Source organism: Schistocerca nitens, chromosome 2 (assembly GCF_023898315.1).
Source record: "Schistocerca nitens isolate TAMUIC-IGC-003100 chromosome 2, iqSchNite1.1, whole genome shotgun sequence".
In the NCBI taxonomy this organism is placed as follows: Eukaryota; Metazoa; Arthropoda; class Insecta; order Orthoptera; family Acrididae; genus Schistocerca; species Schistocerca nitens.
In genome coordinates, this window is record NC_064615.1 from 17,555,814 (window position 1) to 17,577,568 (window position 21,755).

The 21,755-nt window shown below is 40.9% G+C and overlaps 1 protein-coding gene across 2 annotated transcripts in view; it reads right to left on the reverse strand.

Annotated features, from left to right (window-relative positions):
- LOC126235679 (cytosolic endo-beta-N-acetylglucosaminidase) overlaps positions 1-18,683 on the reverse strand; it is a 115,889-nt gene extending 97,206 nt beyond the window's left edge. For both annotated transcript variants that reach the window (XM_049944408.1, XM_049944409.1), the window contains exon 1: positions 18,279-18,683. In XM_049944408.1, coding sequence (XP_049800365.1) covers positions 18,279-18,523 — 245 coding nt within the window. In that variant the 5' untranslated portion in view covers positions 18,524-18,683. The remainder of the gene's footprint in view (positions 1-18,278) is intronic.
- Positions 18,684-21,755: the final 3,072 nt, after the last annotated feature.

Consider the following 21,755-nt stretch of genomic DNA (forward strand, 5'->3'; position numbering starts at 1 on the left):
AGCATATTTAAAGAAACGAAATAAACCTCTTGTAATAACCTTCATGGACTTTAAAAAAGCATATGACTGTCTCCATAGACCTTCAATGCTAAAAATCTTAAGAAATTTCGGACCCCATAAAAAATTAATCAGATTGATAGAAGTCACCAAACCAACACTGTATCAAAAGTCAAGTTCAGGGAGGAACTCTCTGAGCCATTCATCATAAAAACAGGTTTAAGACAAGGAGATTGCTTGGCACCGCTGCTGCTCAACTGTGCTTTAGAATACATAATGGGGGAATGGTACAAGATTAACCCAAAAAACATCCAAATTGGAAGACCCAAAGACAAAATAAGTTTAAATTGTCTAGGATTTGCTGATGACCTTGCTCTCTTGTCCAACAGCAGTCAGGAAACCAAACAACAATTATCTCACTACAGGAAATAGCACAGAAAACTGGTCTTGGAATATCCTTTGAAAAAATAGTCATCATGTTAACTGACCCACCACTCATAAACAAAATTGCCATAGGAAACCAAGAAATGAAAATTGTAGATAAATTTAAATATCTGGGAGAAATCATAACATATAGCCTCAATGAAAAGCCAGCATGGCATAACAGAATAAACATATTGACTAGAGCACATTATATCACCAAGAACACCTACAACAAAAAGACCCTGTCAATAGCAAAACAAAATTAAAACACTACGAAACAGTCACTGAACCAGAAATAACAGACACAAGTGAAACCATCTTCAAAACAACAAACACTGCACAAATAGACAAAATACTCAAAACAGAGAGAATAATCATCAGAACATACATCATCAAATCATACCAGAAAGATTGACACTGGAGAGTAGCTACAAATGAAACAGTCTACAAGGAAATAGAACCGGTAATGAGTACAATTAGGAGGAAACACATTTCATTTTTTGGACATCTAATCAGAACACCAGAGAACAGGATCATCAGAAGAATAATAGAAAAATTGTGGAATAGTAAGTGCAATGTTAAGTGGATTACAGAAATCAAGGAAGATATGGATGAGCTACAGATTACATTGGAAGACCTAAGAAACAAAACTGACAAAATCAGGAAACTCACAGACAAACAAACCAGACTGCAAACAAGAATCAACAAACAGACAATAGGAAGGGTGATTTCTGATGAATAAAGAAGGATGAAATCCGAGACAATGAAGAAGTAATGGGCTGAGAGGACACTGAAAAATTCTTGGTACAAAGTTGGCTAGAGTGGTCCAATGAAGGCCATAAAATGTAAATAAATAAAATGAAAATGTGAATGTGGAATTTTTTGGTTTTTTCCAGTCATATATTTCCTGTGGCATACTGATACATGAATATCAGTGAAATTCTGAAAATTAAAAAAAAAGTAATCACAATAATGAACATTTTAAGTGAACCCTAAGGAACACTACTGACCACTCTTTATCAAGCTCAAGATACAGATTTTTGTAAACCTATACACCTATACAGCACTAGATTATGTCAAAAGCAATTTAAGTGATTTTGATACCAAAGAGGAAAGATACTCCTTCATAGCACTAGAGACAAATTGGACTCTGATACATCAAGACTTTGTCTCACAGTCTGTAAACTCACATAAAATAACAGATAAATTTTTTTTTAATAAACTTTGAATATGACTCAGTCCTTGCCCTATAATATTTTCAAGTTAGGATTTAGGACTGGTAACTGAAACACTCATCTTACAACATAACAAAGCTATTTGAAATAAACATTATCAACAGTAGTTCTTTGTTTTGTAAAAAAAAAAAAAAAAAAAAAAAAAAAAAAACAATCAAATTGCTATAACTTCTCTGTAAGATCCCAAAAGACAGTGTTTCGACTGAGAAAAGTATGGAGGAAAGCTCAGGAAATGCTACTACCCCAGGTGGTACCCAATCCACTGTCATCTTGGACGACGCATGCAGATCTTCAGAGTCTGGGGAGCCTGCACAAACATGCTTGGCGGTATCAGAGACTCCGGCAAAGATTAAGCACAAACGCCCAAATTACTTTGCCACCTGTAATGCCAACTACTTCTGAAGGCTGGTAAACTAAAACAACTTACAGGTATCCTGCAGCAACATAATACACTAACTACAGCAATTCAAGAAATGAGATTCACAGATGAACATATCTTTGAGTCAGGGGGGTACAGAATATTTAAAGGTAGAACAGACAAACATGTTGTAAAAACAATTCCTCATCTTGACACAGGATTTATAGTCAACAAGAAAATTCTAGATTCCATCATAGACTTTAGCTCACCAAATAGCCAAGTATCTACTATTTCTTTCTGAAGCACAAGCAAAGTTTACAGCATCGTGAATGTTCAAGCACATATCAACCAGCCAAACAAGAGAGATCAGAAACGAACAGATGAATTTTGGGAAGAACTAGAAGACCTCCTACCCAAGATCCCAGATAAACACATCATTATCCTGGCCAGAGATTTTAATGCACAACTTGGCAAGGAGAGAAAATTCCCAGACATTGTTGGAAATTACCCAGCGCATAAAAGAACCAACCACAATGGAGAGAGACTCATGGAATTGTGTAAAGCTTTTAACCTAGTCACGAAATCAACAGCATTCAAACACTTGCCACGAAAACAGAAAACTTGGTCATGCCCAAATCCAAATCTTGGAGAATATCAAATTGATAATGTTGCCATCACATGAAAAGTACAACAAGAGATCCAGAACGTTAAAGTTTTGAGGAATGCCAACCTGGATTCAGATCACTAACTTTCAAAGATTAAAATTAAGCTAATTTCAAGAAATTCCAGAAAAACACAGGCAAAGAAGATAGATTTGACATAGAGAAGCTGATGTCCTATCGAGAATTCGCTTGTAAATTTGAATCCTTAGATCCAGAGTGCTGGGAAGAATTTCAACAAGCCCTGGTCAGAACAGCAAAGGAAACTGTTCCATCTCTGGCTGTGGAGGCCAGACTGCAAGCAGTAGTGCATCATGGGAGAAGCAACCAGATTGTTGTGCTATGGAGGAGGCTGGGGCATGGAGGGGTAGGAATATCAGATGAGGGGGGAGGGGGGGAGGGATGGTAAAATACTGCTTGTGGGAGCATACAGGGGCAAGCTGGGGAGAGGGTAGGGCAGCTAGGTGCAGTTGGTAGGTTAAATGAAGAGCAGGGGGAGGGGGCAGTGGAAAAGGAGAGAAGTAAAAAGACTGTGAGTGTGTGGGTGGAATAGAGGGCTGTCTGGTGCTGGAATTGGAATAGGGAAGGGGCTAGGTGGGTAAGGACAATGACTAACAAACGTTGGGGGCAGGGGGGTTACAGGAACATAAGATATATTGCAGGAAGAGTTCCCACCTGCACAGTTCAGAAAAAGTTGTTTTGGTGGGAAGGATCCAGATGGTACTGGCTGTGAAGCAGTCATTGAAATGAAGAATGTTGTGTTGGGCAGCTTGTTCAGCAACCAGGTGGTCCAGTCGTTACTTGGCCACAGTTTGTTGGTGGCCATCCATCCGGATAGATAGCTTATTGGATGTCATGCCCATGTAGCTTGTAGATCACATGACAGGCTTCAGAGGTAGCCTTGTCTTTGATGAGATTGGTGATACTTGTGACCAGCCAGACTGGAGTAGGTAGTGTTGAGAGGATGTATGGGACAGTTCTTGCATCTAGCTCTATTACAGGGATATGAGCCATGAGGCAAGAGGTTGGGAGCAAGGGTTATGTAGGGATGGACAAGGACATTGTGTAGGTTCGGTGGGCAGCAGAATATCCCTGTGGGAGGGCTGGGAAGGACAGTGGGTTGGACATTTCTCATTTAAGGACACAAAAAGAGGTAGTCAGAACACAGGTGGAGAATGTGATTCAGTTGCTCCAGTCCTGGGTGGTGCTGAGTCATGAGGGGAATGCGGCTCTGTGGCCAGATGGTGGGACTTTGGGATGTGGGGGGGGGGGGGTGGAGCAATAAGGCAGGCATCTGTTTTGTACAAGGTTGGGAGGGTAATTAGAGTCTTTGAAGGCCTCAGTGAGACCCTAGGTATATTTCAAGAGGGACTGCTCCACACTATACATGAGGTTGCCATAGGCAGCTAAGACGTGTGGAAGGGACTTCTTGGTGTGAAATGGGTCGCAGCTGTCAAAGAACAGGTATGCTGGTGGTTGGCGGGTTTGATATGGACGGAGCTTCTTATGTAGCCATCTTTGAGGTGGAGGTCAACATTGAGGAAGGTGGCTTGTTTGGCTGAGGAGGACTAGATACAGCAAGAAGGTGTTGAGGTTCTGGAGGATTGTGGATAGGGAGTCCTCATCTGCAATCCAGATCATGGAGATGTCATCAATGAATCTGAACCAGGTGAGATGTTTGGGATTCTGGGTGTTTCAGAAGGGTTCCTTCAGATGGCCTATGAATAGGTTGGTACAGGATGGTGCCATGCAGGTGCCTAATGCTGTACCCCAGATTTGTTTGTAGGTGATGCCTTCAAAGGAGAAGTCATTGTGGGTGAGGATATAGGAGGTTGTAGGTTTGGAATCTGTCCAGCATTGGGAAGGGTTGTGTCCAATGATGGTAAGGTCATGGGCTTTAGGGACACTAGTGTAAAGGGAGATTGCATCAAAAATGACAAGCAAATAACAATGTGGTAAAGGAACAGGAACTGAGGAGAGTCAGTGGAAGAAACTGTATGTACCTTTTTTATAGGATGTTAGGATGGGGGTAATAGGCTGAGTGTGTTGGTCTACAAGAGCTGAGACTCTCTCAGTGGGGGGCACAGTAACTCATTACAATGTGAGTGGTTGGATATATGGACTTCAGGAAGCATGTAGAAGGTAGGAGTGAGGACATAGGTGGACTCTACGGAGAAGTTAAGAGATTCTGCTGGATTTCTGGAATGGAGACTGTGACAGAGTTAGTATGTGGATGAATGTGACAGCTAGTGGAGTCCTTCTGCCAGGTAATCTGTGTAGTTCAAAACAACAGTGGTGGAGCCTTTGTCAGCAGGTAGGATTTAGAGTCAGGATCAGTTTTAGGTGGTGGACTGCAGATCTTTCTGCAGATGTAAAGTTAGTTGCACATTAAGGGATTTGAGGAAAGCTGGTGAGAGGAGGTTTGAGGTTATGTAATTCTGGAAAGTCAACAGGAGGTGATCTGGGGGCAGTGGGGGTGGATCATGGTTGGTTCGAAGAGTGAACTGAGTCAGGCAGGGTTCAACACTGGTCCTTGGTTGAATCTGATTGGTACAATTGGTGGCAAAAAGGTGTTTCCACTGCAGGGTCTGCGAGGGAGAGAGAAGATCTTTAACGAGTACTGCATGACTGAATTTGAGAGTGGGGCATAAGGTGATGACTGATACTTCTGTGGGGCTAAAGCTTTTGGAGGAAAGGTTCATGACTGTTTCGGGTCTGTTTATGTTCTGGATTCTGTATTGTGGTGTGAGGGAGTTTTTGAGGGTGGGGTAAATGGGATATGTGCGTGAGGCAGGGTTTGTCAGCTATAAGAGGTTGTGGGAGAGGTTTGGAGGTTTTTGTAGAGATAGCTGAGAACAGGCGTAGGAAATGAACTGGGTGAAGAGTTTTTTGAGGGAGCATTGTGGATGCTCCTCTAGTACCTGGAGGGCAAGAGTATCCCTGTGTGATATGCGTTCCAGGAATTTGGGATTGCACAGCAGGAGAATGTTACGGATGCAGAGGAGGTATTGCAAGGAGGTTTGGATCTGAAAGACTTGGTTCTGCAGGACTGTGTTGGTGAGGATTATGGACTGGTGGAATCTGAACAGATGGGGGTCACTGTGGAAGGAAGGATTGCAGCAGGAGGTGGATAATTTGAAGGTAAGACCATTTGGGGGGGGGGGGGATTCCATGAGCAAAGCAATAACACAGTACTTAACAGTATGGGGGACTGGGTTCTGGCTAGCCTCGTTTCCATCCTACCACTCCCCTCACTCCTACTTCTTAAATTCCATACACCCAACCAGCCAGGATGTCCCATTGTGGCCATTTACTGTGCCCCACTGAGAGAATCTCTGCTCTTGTAGGCCAACACCTTCAACCTCTTCCCCGAAACCAACTCTTCTATATAAAAGATACCAACCATTTCCTCCACAGACTCTCCCATGGTTCCTGTCCCTTTACCACATGGTGCTCTGCTCGTCACTGTTGATGTCACCTCCCTTACGTCCGTAATGCTCATGGCCATACCACTATTGAACACTACCTTTCCCAATGCCTGATTGATTCCAAAGCTACAACCTACTTCCTAGTCATGATAACAACTATATATTTACCCACAATTACTTCTCCTTTAAAGACATCATTTACAATAAAATCTGGGGTACAGCTATAGGCATCTGGATGGCACCGTCTTATGCCAACCTATTCATGGGCAATCTACAAGACTCCCCCTACAGCCACAGAGGAGCATTCCCCTCATGACTTAGTAGCACCCAGGACCAGAGCAACTGAATCACATTCTTCGGAAGGGTTTCAACTACCTCTCACTGTGTCCTGAAATGAGGACTGTCCAGTCAATTATCCTTCCCATCCCCCCCCCTCCCCCCACTCACCATCCCACCCATAGTGGCATTCTGCCACCCACCGAACCTGTACAATATCCTCATCCATCCTCACACACCCCTGCTCCCAGCCCCCTTCCTCATGGCTAATATCCCTATAATAGACCTAGATGCAAGACCTGTCCCATACATCCTCCCACCACCACCTGCATTCTACAGGGTGTTACAAAAAGGTACGGCCAAACTTTCAGGAAACATTCCTCACACACAAATAAAGAAAAGATGTTATGTGGACATGTGTCCGGAAACGCTTAATTTCCATGTTAGAGCTCATTTTAGTTTCGTCAGTGTGTACTGTACTTCCTTGATTCACAGCCAGTTGGCCCAAATGAAGGAAGGTAATGTTGACTTTGGTGCTTGTGTTTACATGCGACTCATTGCTCTACAATACTAGCATCAAGCACATAAGTACATCAGTCGAAGTGTTCGTACACTTCTCAACAACAGATTCGGTGACTGATGGATTGGTAGAGGCGGACCAATTCCATGGCCTCCATGCTCTCCTGACCTCAACCCTCTTGACTTTCATTTATGGGGGCATTTGAAAGCTCTTGTCTACGCAACCCCGGTACCAAATGTAGAGACTCTTCGTGCTCGTATTGTGGATGACTGTGATACAATACGCCATTCTCAAGGGCTGCATCAGCGGGTCAGGGATTCCATGCGACGGAGGGTGGATGCATGTATCCTCGCTAACGGAGGACATTTTGAACATTTCCTATAACAACGAGTTTGAAGTCACGCTGGTATGTTCTGTTGCTGTGTGTTTCCATTCCATGATTAATGTGATTTGAAGAGAAGTAACAAAATGAGCTCTAACATGGAAAGTAAGTGTTTCCGGACACATGTCCACATAACATATTTTCTTTCTTTGTGTGTTAGGAATGTTTCCTGAAAGTTTGGCCGTACCTTTTTGTAACACCCTGTATATCGGCATGACAACCAACACACAGTCAGTCTGCTTGAATGGCCACCAACAAACTGCGGCCAAGTAACAGCTGGATCATCCAGTTGCTAAGCACACTACTCAACACGATTTACTGCATTTGAATGAATTCTTCACAGCCTGTGTCATCTGTATCCTTCCCACGAACACAAATTTTTCTGAACTGTGCAGGTGGGAACTTTCCCAGCAATATATCCTATATTTCCATAACCGTTCTGCCCCCAACCCTTGTTAGTCATCGTCCTTATCCACCTAGCCCCTTCCCTGTCCCCATTCCAGCACTAGACAGTCCTCTATTCCACCAACACGCCCAGTCTTTTCACTTCTCTCCTTTTCTGCCCCTCCTCCCTCCCCCTCTCTGCCCACCATCTAACCTCCCAATTGCACTAGTTGCCCTACCCTCTCTCCACCTCATCCCTGTATGCACCCATAAGCAGCACTTTACTGTCCCCCCCTCCCCCCACACCCTGCTATCCCTCTCCCTCCCTGCCTCAGCCTCCTCCTCACCACCAACACCCAATTGCTTTTCCCATAATGCACTCCTGCTTGCCGTACAGCCTCTGGAGTCAGAGACTGTGGTCACGTGTGTACGTGTGTGCGTGTGTGTGTGTGTGTGTGTGTGTGTGTGTGTGTGTGTGTGTGTTTGTTTGTGCGTGTGCGTGCACATGCATGTGTGTGGTCTATTTCTGATGAAGGCCTTTTTGGCGAAAAGTTTACTTGCTGACAGTCTTGTCTTTGTGCCTATCTGCGACTCAGCACTGCCGCTGTATGGTGAGTGTCTATCCTTTTCATAACACTGTCATTATTCCACCCTGGGTTTTCCATTGTTTTATATTAATAAAAGATTTTAAAGATTGCTGTGCTCATTAAAAGCAAATCCTAAAAATAAAGAATATAATAAACTTAAAAAATTAAAATAAAGGAGTTACAAGTAAGGTATTTGGCCAATGCTAAGAATGAAACCTACTTGAGGACCTTACAGATGTATTCCCTCCATTTTAGAATATTAATGAGAGAGACTATCATTTGTACAAGGTGGTCAGAAACAGTCCGAAAATCTTGCAAGGGTGTTGCAGCACAGATGGTACTGAGAAATAATTGTTAAGAAAAACATTTGGTACATAGCAATGTTTCTGAGTTAATTAGCATTGAAGTTATCCATCAGGCTACTCTGCATGCAAACTCAAGCAGCCTACCAGATACAGACTGTGTCAATTGTTCTCAGAGCATACATGATAGCACACAAGACTGCTCAGCCTTTGGCTCAGGTTCGATCTTTATGGTAGTCCCATCCAATTTTTGTTCAGTTTTACGAAATCAAATTCTGAAGAGCATGTTTGGTGACATCATCTCTGACAGGCCACTTGAATCTTTATGTGCAATGGTCTGATTGGTTACTTCAGTACTAATAAACTCAGAAACAGGGCAATGTATTAATTTTTCCTTCTTCCTTCTCATCACAACCCACACTGTAACACCCTTATACACTTTACAGACTGTTTCTGATCACCATGTATATGAAGAAGGACATGGTGAAGTATGATACAGAAAACAAAGAAAACACCTGAGAATGACCAAAGGTGATCAGTTGACAAAATTCGAGAATTCTTTATAACAAACTTCAAACATGTATACGCTCAACAAGATTGTGATGGATGGGCGAGAACCATTTTAGTTCAACAACCATGTTAGAAAGTCGCTACAAAAGCAGAGAGCTTCATCATCGATTTAAAATAATGGAATCAAAACAGCGGATGACAAAGAGTATGAAATAAAGATTCAGTTTTCCAATTTGTTTCACTGAGGATAATAACACAGTTTATAATTTCAATCACTGCATCAATATCAAAATGATAGTCACTGATATAAGTGACTTGTGGAATATAAAGTCAACCGAACTACAAGAAGAAAGGCAATTGGATCTTACAGCGTACTTGGATAATCCTACATAAATTATGCATAGGAATTTGCTCCTCTTATTATAGTAAAGGGTCATTGGTCAGATGTGAATGACTGTCAGTAAAGTCCTATACTGCTGACTTCAATCTGCTGTAAAACTATTTGAGCACTTTTATGCTCACGTATTGCAACCTTTTTCGGTAACCAAAAGTATCCTCTACAGAAATCAACAAGAACTCTGCAGACTAAATTGTGATTTGTTTGAAGCACCCAAAGGAAATGTAATTCAGCCCTGAAACAGGCAACTTCCAAAATCTTCATTTTTTACTTATCATGGAGAATTAGTCATAAGCCTCTGTCCTTTAACACCTAAGATTAACAGAAGAAATAGAGAATATATTAAAAAAAAAGTTTATGTCATTGTCGATTCTTAATGTTATTCAGAATCAGGTACCAGAGCAGGGTAAGAACTGCATCATAAACACACTCCAGCAAAGTTGTCAAGCAGCGATCTGGTTAATTCTCTGGCAATCAATGCAAAAATACCATGAGCCATTTTTATTTATCTCTGTGAAGACCATGGGGGAGGACCAAGGACATTCTGATGGTTTTCGCCCACCCTATATAAGTGATGACTGTTCTCTCTCTCTCTCTCTCTCTCTCTCTCTCTCCCATGGTATTTCATACTGGGTCTTTTGGTCTGCTTTGTCTCTTCTCCAGCCCTGAATACACACAAAAATTTACACGTAAATGGTAAAATTTGTTGGTGATGTTCCTCGGTCAAGTGAGGAACTATTGGTAGCTAGATAACAGATTCCTTCAGTGAAGAGTTGGTAATGGTAGTACAGCATGGTTCCCCATTGTCAGCACTGATATGACCATTCTGAACAGTTTCAGCTGCTCCTATGCACATAAATCTTAGGGATGCATTGGGGCTGCAGACTACTGATCAGAATGCATCTTGTTGATGATGATGATGAGATAAGTAGATCTTCGATGACAGTTATTTCCTACACCATTCATTGCTGTCAGGACTACAATGTGGAGCTCCAATCTTTTACAGTTTCCAACAGTTGTTCCTAAAACACGGGTTCCTGCTGAGTGGATATATTTTTCATTTGCAACTGCCTTTGAACATCGGGACATAATCTTCTTCTGCTGGCTCATGTTAATAACACTCATAAAGGCAAAACTACAGTCACACTTACTTGATATAATACTATGTTATTTTTGAGTAAAGATCATTAATACAAAAATGGTCTCTACTATTGGTTTTTTCTGTTTTAATCATTCCTTAATGACTGACAGATGAATCTGCTTAAGTACGATGGTCTAGAGATAGAAATAAACAGGACTATGAATGATTTGAGGTGATGAGAGTGAGACAGTAGGCCTACTGTATGTATACAATAATTAATTTCAATTTCAAGAATCACAAGAGGAGGAGGTATACTTGGAAAAGGCCAGGTAATATGGGAAGATTTTAGTTAGATTACGCCATGGTCAGACAGAGATTCTGAAATCAGATACTGGATTGTAAGGCATACCCAGGAGCAGGTACAGACTCAGATCACAATATAGTAGTGATGAAGAGTAGGCTGAAGTTGAAGAAATTAGTCAGGAAGAATCAGTACACAAGGAAGTGGGATACGGAAGTACTAAGGAATGATGAGATACACTTGAAGTTCTCTAAGGCTATAGATGCAACAGTATGGAAAGCTCAGCAGGCAGTACAGTTGAGGAAGAATGGACACTTTTAAAAAGGGCCATCAGAGGTGTTGGAAAGAAAAACATAGGAACTAAGAAGGTAAATGCAAAGAAACTGTGGGTAACAGACGAAGTACTTCAGTTGGTTGATGAAAGGAGGAAGTACAAAAATGTTCCAGGAAACTCAGGAATATAGAAATACAAGTTGCTGAGGAATGAAATAAATAGGAAGCACAGGGAAGCAAAGACGACATGGCTGCAGGAAAAATGTGAAGAAATCGAAAAAGAAATGATTGTTGGAAGGACAGACTCAGCATACCTGAACGTCCACACAACCTTCGGTGACATTAAAAGCAAGGGGCAATGGGAATTCCACTGTTACATGTGAGGATTGAGTGGATAGGTGGAAAGAATACACTGAAAGCCTCAATGAGGTGGCGAAGATTTGTCTGTAGTATCAAACATGGGCCTTAATTTGAGGAAGAAATTTCTGAGAATGTAGATCTGGAGTACAGCACTGTATGGTGGTGAAACATGGACTGTGGGAAAACCAGAACAGATAAGAATCAAAGCATTTGAGATGTGGTGCTACAGACGAATGTTGTTCATTATGTGGACTGATAAGGCAAGGAATGAGGAGGTTCTGCGCAGAATTGGAAAGGAAAAGAATATGTGGAAAACACTGATAAGGAGAAGGAACAGGATGATAGGGCTTCTGTTACGACATGAGGGAATGATTTCCATGGTACTAGAGGGAGCTGTAGAGGTAGAGAAGACAGAGATTGGAATACATCCAGAAAATAATTGAGGATGTAGGTTGCAAGTGCTACCCTGAGATGAAGAGGTTGGCACATGAGAGGAACTCGTGGCACACCATATCAAACCAGTCAGAAAAGTGGTGAACCGAAAAGAAAAAAAAAAGTATATGATGATTAGACATAGCCTAATTAAATATGTTATCTCACTGGGGCATTAGCTATTTATTGTTGTAAATACATTTTAAAAACTTGGCCTCACCATCCTTCCCCAGAACACCAATCTTTCAGCAGAAGAAAGGACAGCCATTCACAACCTCAAAACAAATCCTGAGCTAGGCTAATCATCTTTCCTGCAGACAAAGGTTCCACCACTGTTATCGCAGTGACCAGCTGACAGAAAGCCTCTGCCAATCATATGACATCTCTACCTGTAAACTCTGCCAGAGTGATACTGTCCCAGAAGTCCAACATAACATCTATCCCTGCTTAAAACCTCATGTACTTCGCAGAAGTTCTCCCTTGAATCCACTTCCCTCCACACAACTATGACATCCCGTATACCCACCTTCTACATGCTAATCAAAATCCACAAACCCAACAATCCTGGACACTCCATTATAGCTAGTTACTATGCTCCCACTGAAAGAATTTCGGCCATCACTGACCAACACTTCCAACAAAATGCCTCTAATCCAGCCTCCCACGTGAAGCACACCAACCATTTCCTTCACCGACTCTCCACAATCCCCATCCCTTTACCTCCTGGATCCACAATCACCACTTCCTTTACACACCAAAATCCCTTATGCCCATGGTCTTACCACTATTGAACACTACCTTTCCCAGCGTCCTTCAGAGTCCAAACCCACTACCAGTACCTCATTTCTCACACACCTTACTAACTTTATCCTCACTCACAACCACAGCGCCTTTGAAGGGAAGGTATACAAACAAATCCATGGCACAGCTGTGGGCACCTGCATGGCACCCTCCTATGGCAACTGTTTATGGACCATCCAGAGGAGACCTTCCTAGCCTCCCAAAACGCAGACTGCTAGTCTGATTCAGGTTCACTGATGGTGTCTTCATGATCTGGACTCCTCATTCTTTTACAACTTCAACACCTCTCCTACGTACTTCACCTGGTCTTCCTCAACCCAGTGTACTGTACGAGGTGCATTCAAGTTCTAAGGCCTCCGATTTTTTTTCTCCAGACTCGAAAGAGATAGAAACATGCGCATTGTTTTAAAATGAGGCCGCGTTCATTGTCAATACCTCCCAGAGATGGTAGCACCATACAGCAGATGGAATTTTACCGCCAGCGGCGAGAATGAGAACTGTTTTAAATACTTAAAATGGCGACGTTTTCCTTACTTGAACAGCGTGCAATCATTCGTTTTCTGAATTTGCGTGGTGTGAAACCAATTGAAATTCATCGACAGTTGAAGGAGACATGTGTGACAATGGATGAAACGTGGATGCCATTTTTCAATCCAGAAACAAAGCGCGAGTCAGCACAATGGAAGCACACAGATTCACCGCCACCAAAAAAATTTCGGGTAACCGCCAGTGCTGAAAAAATGATGGTGTCCATGTTCTGAGACAGCGAGGGCGTAATCCTTACCCATTGCGTTCCAAAGGGCACTACGGTAACAGGTGCATCCTACGAAAATGTTTTGAAGAACAAATTCCTTCCTGCACTGCAACAAAAATGTCCACGAAGGGCTGCGCGTGTGCTGTTTCACCAAGACAACGCACCCGCACATCGAGCTAACGTTACGCAACAGTTTCTTCGTGATAACAACTTTCAAGTGATTCCTCATGCTCCCTACTCACCTGACCTGGCTCCTAATGACTTTTGGCTTTTTCCAACAATGAAAGACACTCTCCATGGCCACACATTCACCAGCCGTGCTGCTATTGCCTCAGCAATTTTCCAGTGGTCAAAACAGACTCCTAAAAAAGCCTTCGCCGCTGCCATGGAATCATGGCGTCAGCGTTGTGAAAAATGTGTACGTCTGCAGGGCGATTACGTCGAGAAGTAACGCCAGTTTCATCGATTTCGGGTGAGTAGTTATTTAGAAAAAAAAAAAAAATCGGAGGCCTTAGAACTTGAATGCACCTCGTATTTGTGGATGTTGACCTCCTCCTGCCTGATGGCTCCATCCACACCTCTGTCCACATTAAACCCACAAACCACCAATAAATAGTACTTGGATTCCGACAGCTGTCATCCCTTCACACCAAAAAATCCCTCTCATACAGCCTGACCATCTGGGGACAGTGTATCTGCAGTGACAAGAACTCACTTGCCCAATATGCTGGGGGTCTCACGAAGGCCTTCATAGACAGGCATAGACAGGCACAGTCTCCCAGACCTATTCTGCAAACAGATATTCCATTTTATTTCCCCACACACCCCTAATTCTTCCACCAACCCCAAGAACCAGCTACAAAGTAGTGCCCCGTTTGTCATCCCCCTGGACTGGAATACCTGAATCAAATTCTTCATCAGGGCTTTGATTACCTAACATCGTGCCCTGAAATAAGGGACATCCTACCCAACATTCTTCCCACACCTCCTAAGTGGTGTTCCATCAACCACTCTACCTCCACAACATTGTAGCCCACGGCCTATGCCACTCCCAATCCCAACCTCTTAGCACAGGGGTCATATCCCAGTGGAATACCCAGGTGGAAGACCTGTTCAATCCACCCACCCAGCACCTGTGAAAGCAGCCATGTTATATACCATCTCTGCTCGACTCATTGCATCTAGCTATTTATACTGGTATCACTACCAACCACTTGTCTGCCAAGATGAATGGCAACTACCAAGTTGTGTCCAAGAGCAAAGTAGGCCACACAGTGGCACAACATGCAGCTGACCATAATGTGCAAAATTTTAATGGCTGGTTCATAACCCACGCCATTTCAGTCCTCCATTCCAACACTAGCTTTTTTGAGCTGTGTAGATAGGAGTTACCCTTACAACACATTCTCCACTTCTGAAATTATCCCAGCCTCAATCTATAGTAACCTACTGTCCCCACACCATTCACCCACCAGTTCCTATCCTATTATCTTCTCCCTATTCTCGTCCCCTCACCCTGTTTGTGTGCTGCTCTCTGCCAACGCACCTGCCCATCTTTCACCTTCCCCACTACCATCGTTTTCTGCTTCCCCCTTCCCCACCTCCCCATACCACAGCCTCCCGACACTGCACTTGATGGCAGTCTAGTCCCTGCATGCTCTGTCAGACAGCATTCTTTTCTCATCCTATCTGTATCCTGCTATCCCTTCCCTTTCCCTGTCCCCTATATACTGCTGCTTCTGCTCTATGTGTCAGTTGGATTCCGGTCCGAGTTTCTGGAGGTGGCAGTCAAGTGCGCGTAAGGTGTGCTTACTTGTGTGAATGTGAATGGTGTGTGTGTGTGTGTGTGTTTTTCCTTTTCTGAAGAAGGCTTTGGCTGAGAGTTAACTATGTAACTATCTTTTAGTTGTCCCTGTTTACAACTCAATGTGTCATCTTTACAGTGAGTTGCACTCTATCTTTTCCTTATACTGTTAAAAAAGACACTTCTGTTTCTGTTAAAACATTTTTCTGTATTGTGTGCCAGGCGACATAACTGCCCATAGCATTGTGCAGTATGAACATACTAAAAACAGAATTTTAAAAATATCAACAATAAAACAGCAATATTCACAGGAAAAATGCTCCCCGGTAATAACAACAGTAAACAACTGTCAGTTCATAACTTTGGCCTATAGTTACAACACTAGTTACCTACAGTAGAGATAAATGAAGGGTACTTTCTGTGAAAACAGATTCAATATTTGGATGGTTGGACATTAAAATGGATTATGTTTGTCACCTACAAAGAGCAAAAGACTTTCAAAGAACTTAAGAAATAGTTTTCTCCCTGATAAGATTTCAAAATCTTTAGTTTCTACTTACACTGTAAGCTACGTTACAAGCACTTCCTTAATTGGAAAGAACCAAGTCTCTGTCTCCAACTGAACAGTGGTTGCTTTTGTGATAAAGTGTCAATACTTATGTGTCAGTTATGACCAAGGATTAGGCCTAACTTATATTGTAATAATAATTAATCAGTTATACAGAAACTATAATTTCCTCAAATGAATCCAAATGATGGGATACAGTAGGGACATCAGCTAATATGAACTTCAATGAGGAAAGTATATTTTATCCCCTCAGTTTTCTCTTTTTTCTTTGTCCACTTATTTGTATTTACTATTCTCAGTTTTACATTGATTTCAGAGTCACATGGCTTCATCTTTCAGTTCCTTACAAGGATAACTCAATAGATCAGCATCCAGTACAATGCATTATGCGCAGTTAAAGAGTGGAAGAAAACTGTTTTATGAAGTAATTTACAACAACAACATACAACTTCTCATGACAGAGTGTGTAATCAAATGTTTTCTTTGTATGAAAGTTTTCTTACAGTCTCCATCAGGAGATGATTTATGAAGCATATGTGGATTCCAGAATGAGATTTTCACTCTGTAGCAGAGTGTGCGCTGATATGAAACTTCCTGGCAGATTAAAACTGTGTGCCGGACCGAGACTCGAACTCGGGACCTTTGCAAAGGTCCCGAGTTCGAGCCTCGGTCTGGCACACAGTTTTAATCTGCCAGGAAGTTTCAGATGTGGATTGATTTCCATATACTTGTAAAGAGGAAGCATTTGGATACGAAACCACAAAATGTAAAATTGAAGACAGCAGGCCTACATACAGATAAGCGGATGAAGAAAAATGGCAAAACGAGTGTCAAACTGAATAACCCATTTTTATGGAACAAAAGCAGGACAAAAGTTAAGTATTGGACCACACTTGTATTTGTCAAGCGAACATAAACATTAGGCTCTAGTGTCAGTCAATATGATACCACAACCAGATTGTTGTTTTCACGTTCGTTGATTTCACCAGCTCACAATCAAACTAACTTTTCAACCTAACCTATACCTCAGGCCACACTACAGATCAGTCTGTCACCACAACCAACATTTCAGAGATGGTCTGATATATACATTTAGCCCAGTAGAAGTTCTAACCAAGGTAACCAATAGAAAACTTCACCCAAGAAATGAAAAGGGTAACTACTAAACTCATATTTGAAAAAATCTTCTTTCGTGTGAAAGTTTTCATAGATATATTGTTGTTAAATGACAAATACGTTGATTACCCTTTAGATCTTTTGGATGGTGGATGGCTAGCTGCATGGTGATAAAATTGTTAAAACTCTTTTTGATGGAGTCCCATACACAAACAGGGAAGCAATACCAATAACACTTTTAAAAGACTTTCAGTCAGTTATACCTTCAATTTCTAGTGATCCACAGACTTGATACGATAAAATAATAAGAAATTCCAGTGTGAAGAATTGTGTCTGATGTTTTTTCTATATCCTTCTAACTTACATAACTGTTATTTGTAATTTATTTGCCCAAGGATATTTTACAATGGTACAGGATTGCACAGAGGAACACAATGGAAAAATGGATGTAACATAATCAGATATACGAATATTAAACATTTATGTATAATCAGAAGAGGACAGTACTGTAACTGATGCACTGGAATGAGGTCCACAAGTGGAATGTTAATCTCAATAATATAGAACTTTCTTTACTAGGTATGGCACTAATGGAGAGATACACTAACTGCCTTCTTATAGTTTGAGGTAAGCAGTTCAAACTGGTCACTAACTGGGAGAAGCTGGACTGTGATGTAATAGGAAATCTGAATCAGTGGATGACTCTGCTATTTTATCACACACAAACGATTCAAATAGAACAAAGAATGAATAACTATGGGGAAAAAATCAGCTTTTGAGGGCTGAATTTCTAAAATGACGCTTGACTGATGTCACATGTGAGAAAATGAAATACAATACTGTTGCTGGATTAAAAGTGTGGTAACATGTCAGAGATGTTTCTCATCATAATTTCGATGAATTATTGGTAAATGTAAACCAGTTAGCATGAAATAAAGATATACCTTGTACTATGATTTCTGCCAGAACAGTTATACTAGTTCAGTAGTCCCCTTTGTTCAGAATTTGATTCAGACAAAAGAAATTGGTGGGCCAAAGTAGTAACATTTTATATAGATGATAGTATTTGCTGTACCAGCCGCAAGATAACTAAATAATGGAATGAGTTCGTAATGTATTTTAATTATGAGAGTTAAGTATTGGGGGGAGGGGGAGCATTGCATACATATATTTTATTTATTTCTTTGGGTTTCTTGGTTAAACGTTATATGTTTACGTTATAAGTGAAGTAAACAAATACATACCGGTACGTATGTGTTTTCTTTTTTCAAAACTTAATGCTCTATATGTGTGTCATCCCCAATAAATGACGATAATGTTTTATACGCACCGATCTTCTAAGTATCCTCCTTGCATATCGTGACACACTAGCGTTCGTGGCACACTGTTTCGCATGCATCGTGGTTGTGGGCGTAGAACAGGTTCATGACATTTCTGTGTCCCACTTGCACAATGATCAGTTACTCCAGAAAGTGAGCGCACATAACCAGACCACTCCGTGTTGTAGTTTTTCCATGACAGAACTTGCTCCAGTTTGTCCAGCGGTTCACAAATAACTCCCAAGTTTTCTGCCATTGCCGAAATATTCAACAAGATTTTGCGAAGAACAATACGTCGTGGTTAACTAACTTGATTGAACCAAATGACGCAATGGTATGTCGAAAGACTTAATCGTTTACTTGGATAAAACCGCCTCACACCGCTCTTCTCCCGACGCATTGCATAGCGTCGTGTTTACGCGTCACAAAGAACTGATTCGGCATGGGTGCCAATCTCCCCGTTGTGCTAAGCATGAAAACTTTAATTTTATTCACTGTCGCCTGTCAATATATTACCTTATAAGCTAGCATTAAGATGAAATAAACACTGAATTTGCTCACTTACGTAATTAAAATTCTGTAAGCGTGAAAAATATAGCTGATAAATGCTAAGTAGACTTTTCACAGAGCCGTGCAATTATTGCAGCGTAGATAATGGTAGACCTGCAACATATTTCCAAACTCAATGAAACAGCTGATCGTCACATGTATATTAAGGCGGTTGATTTAAAATTTGTTTCGTAAGTGCTCGTTGTTTTCATCTGCCTTAAATTAAAATAAAGTGTGTTTATACTGATTTTAGGAAGACAGTTATTCAGTGGTGAATTATAACGTCGAGAGTTTCAGCATAATAGGAGATTATGATTGTGATCCGTAAAAACCTAGGAAAACACAAGGAAATTCCACAGAAGACGTTGTACATGTTACTACCACGAAGAGAGGGGAAAAGTGCTAGATCAACTTGAGAGAATATACAGTTAACTGTCTGTTTGCTTCTTCTTTCTTACAGTAATAAGCCAAATATTGTGTCCTATGATTCATAAGTGAGAGGCTTTCGAGTTTTATTTAACATTAGTCTACTGTGCGTCCGTATAGAAAAAAAAGTTTTTATGAATCTGTACAGAAAAAAATAATTGAAGAATATCGATAAATGAATCACACAGAATTCAGATCGAGAATGTATATTTCACATCACAATGAATTCTGATGTGTATTTCGCGTGAGCACTAAATTGCGTTACCCTAGCAAAAACACCTCTTTTAACTGCATTCCGAGGTGAACGTATTGTATGTAATCAAGTGCAGATTTAGCGTAATCATATTTGCTGTCTATAATGTGAGTCTCGTTGTTCTTACCATAGAGGTATAAAAGGGGCGTTGTCTTAATGTCACAAACTTGAAGCCATCGTTCGCCAAGACAGTTGCCCCAAACATTAGCTTCTCAGCTTGTATGATTTACGGATATACTAATTGTTCTGCTTAGAGACTAAAGTGTAAGGGGATCACATTTAATTCGTAACTGGACTTCTTCAAGCGATATTTTCTTTCACGTACAAGAAGTCCGGTTGCGCTGTTTACGTTTACTATAGTGGTTTTATTTCTGTCATTTGACTTCAGATTTCTTAGCATTCCAACTTGGAAAGCTCTTTGAGTGAACGCCGTCGTTGTGAGAATGAAAGATTGGAAACCAACCAAACATAAAAATATCTCTGAGCATTTTCGGCACGAAAACATAGTCTGAACATAATTTTGATCATCCCGTTTTAAAGAAAATCCTAGATTACTGTGGTTTTCAGAAACTTTGGCCACAGTATCCCCGCTCACAACTACAGACATGTATGTCTGTGTTCTCAGCTAACAGTTCCCAAATTGAATAACATATTTACGTAAAAGAGATATATTTTTGAGACGTGTAATCGATTCCAAAGGTTTTCGTAGTTTAGGGGCGTTTATTTATTTATTTTTTTAAATTTCGTAATAAATCAGTGTTTGCGATTTACATTTACTGCACGTATGTAACTTATCGTGTCACGTTAGTTCTCTCTGTTAATAGGAGTATATATTGTTTACACTGACGGTAAACTAAGGCTATTGCCGAAATTTCCTAGTTACCATGACCTGCAATGCGCTTAAGAGAAGCGGTAGACCTTGTACCAGTTTTCTGTTGTCATAACAGATATCTCGTTTTTTGCTACAAACATCTTAAGTTCTAAAACATTACTGGTAATATTTGTACCATATCAAACTCGCAAATTAAAAGAAATGCAGGAAACTTGACGTAAAGTTATTTGTTTACTGTTCTGTAAAATACTGCACCAGATGAAAGTTATTTGTTTGCTATCCTGTTACCAGACATAATGCAGCCCCGCTGTGATTGCTGTTTGAAAAGGAACTAAAAAATGTTGTAATTTAATCTCAAAGATACAAGAAGAAAATTTGTTCAACTGTCATACCAGAGGAATACTCTAAAAACTTTTTTATTATTGAGAGACAAGGGACTAATTTCGAGATTCTTTTATTACTTCTAGTATTAACTACCTTTTCTGTTCTGATGTGCTGGCGTAAAGACGTATTGTATAGTTTAATGTCTATGTGTGTGTTAAATGAAGGTGTTAAATGATGAAAAATGTGTTTTATAATTTCTGTCAAGATCAAGCCTAAATCCCATTCCAATGGAGCACAAATTATTCTGTTAATTCGAGAAGACGAATTTTAGATGGAGGCGACGATCTTTACGACGGCGCTACTCAACAATAGAGGTACGTGATTGTGCTCACTACCTTCCTTTGGTGGCTGCTAAGATTAATTTCGATGTGTTTTTGCCGAGACATTCAAAACCTGCAATCTTCCTTTTCGTATAAAAATAGGAGTCCGATTGAAAAAGAAATATTCTTAAATTTAAATAATTGCAATTATTTTATCCAGGCCACGGGGAATGATAGAAAGTACGTGCCTCTACCCTGATTGTACGTTCGCAATCTCCGAGTGTGTTACGACGTAATTATTTTGCACAAAAAAATTAATGATAGATCTTTCTCATCAGATCGCAACCACTCGTACGCGAATGTGTCTAGTCAGTCGTGCGCATTGTTCTAAAGCTTTTCTGTTAATATTCTGTGGATTGCATCTCCGCAATTAATTTTTGTTTGTGCCGCAAATCGCACTTCACGCGAAGTATTTATTACGCAAGTTTCAGGCTCCATTTAATGTCAAGAAATTCCGAAGTACGGCTGACTAAGCAAACCGCTACAATAATTTCATATCTCTACAACTACAATAACAAAAAAACAATAACAGAGAGGGTACGTTACATGTTCTAGGACAGGGGATGAGTTGGTTGCTATTCATAAGCAGATGGAAATTGCCCTTACTGCTGTCACGCGATTACAAGCTGTTACGAGCGGGTGTGATGGGAGAGCTACCACGTGTTGTGTACCTGAGGTACCAAACTACCTCAAGTACTATCCCCTCCTGTGGATACTCTCTCTC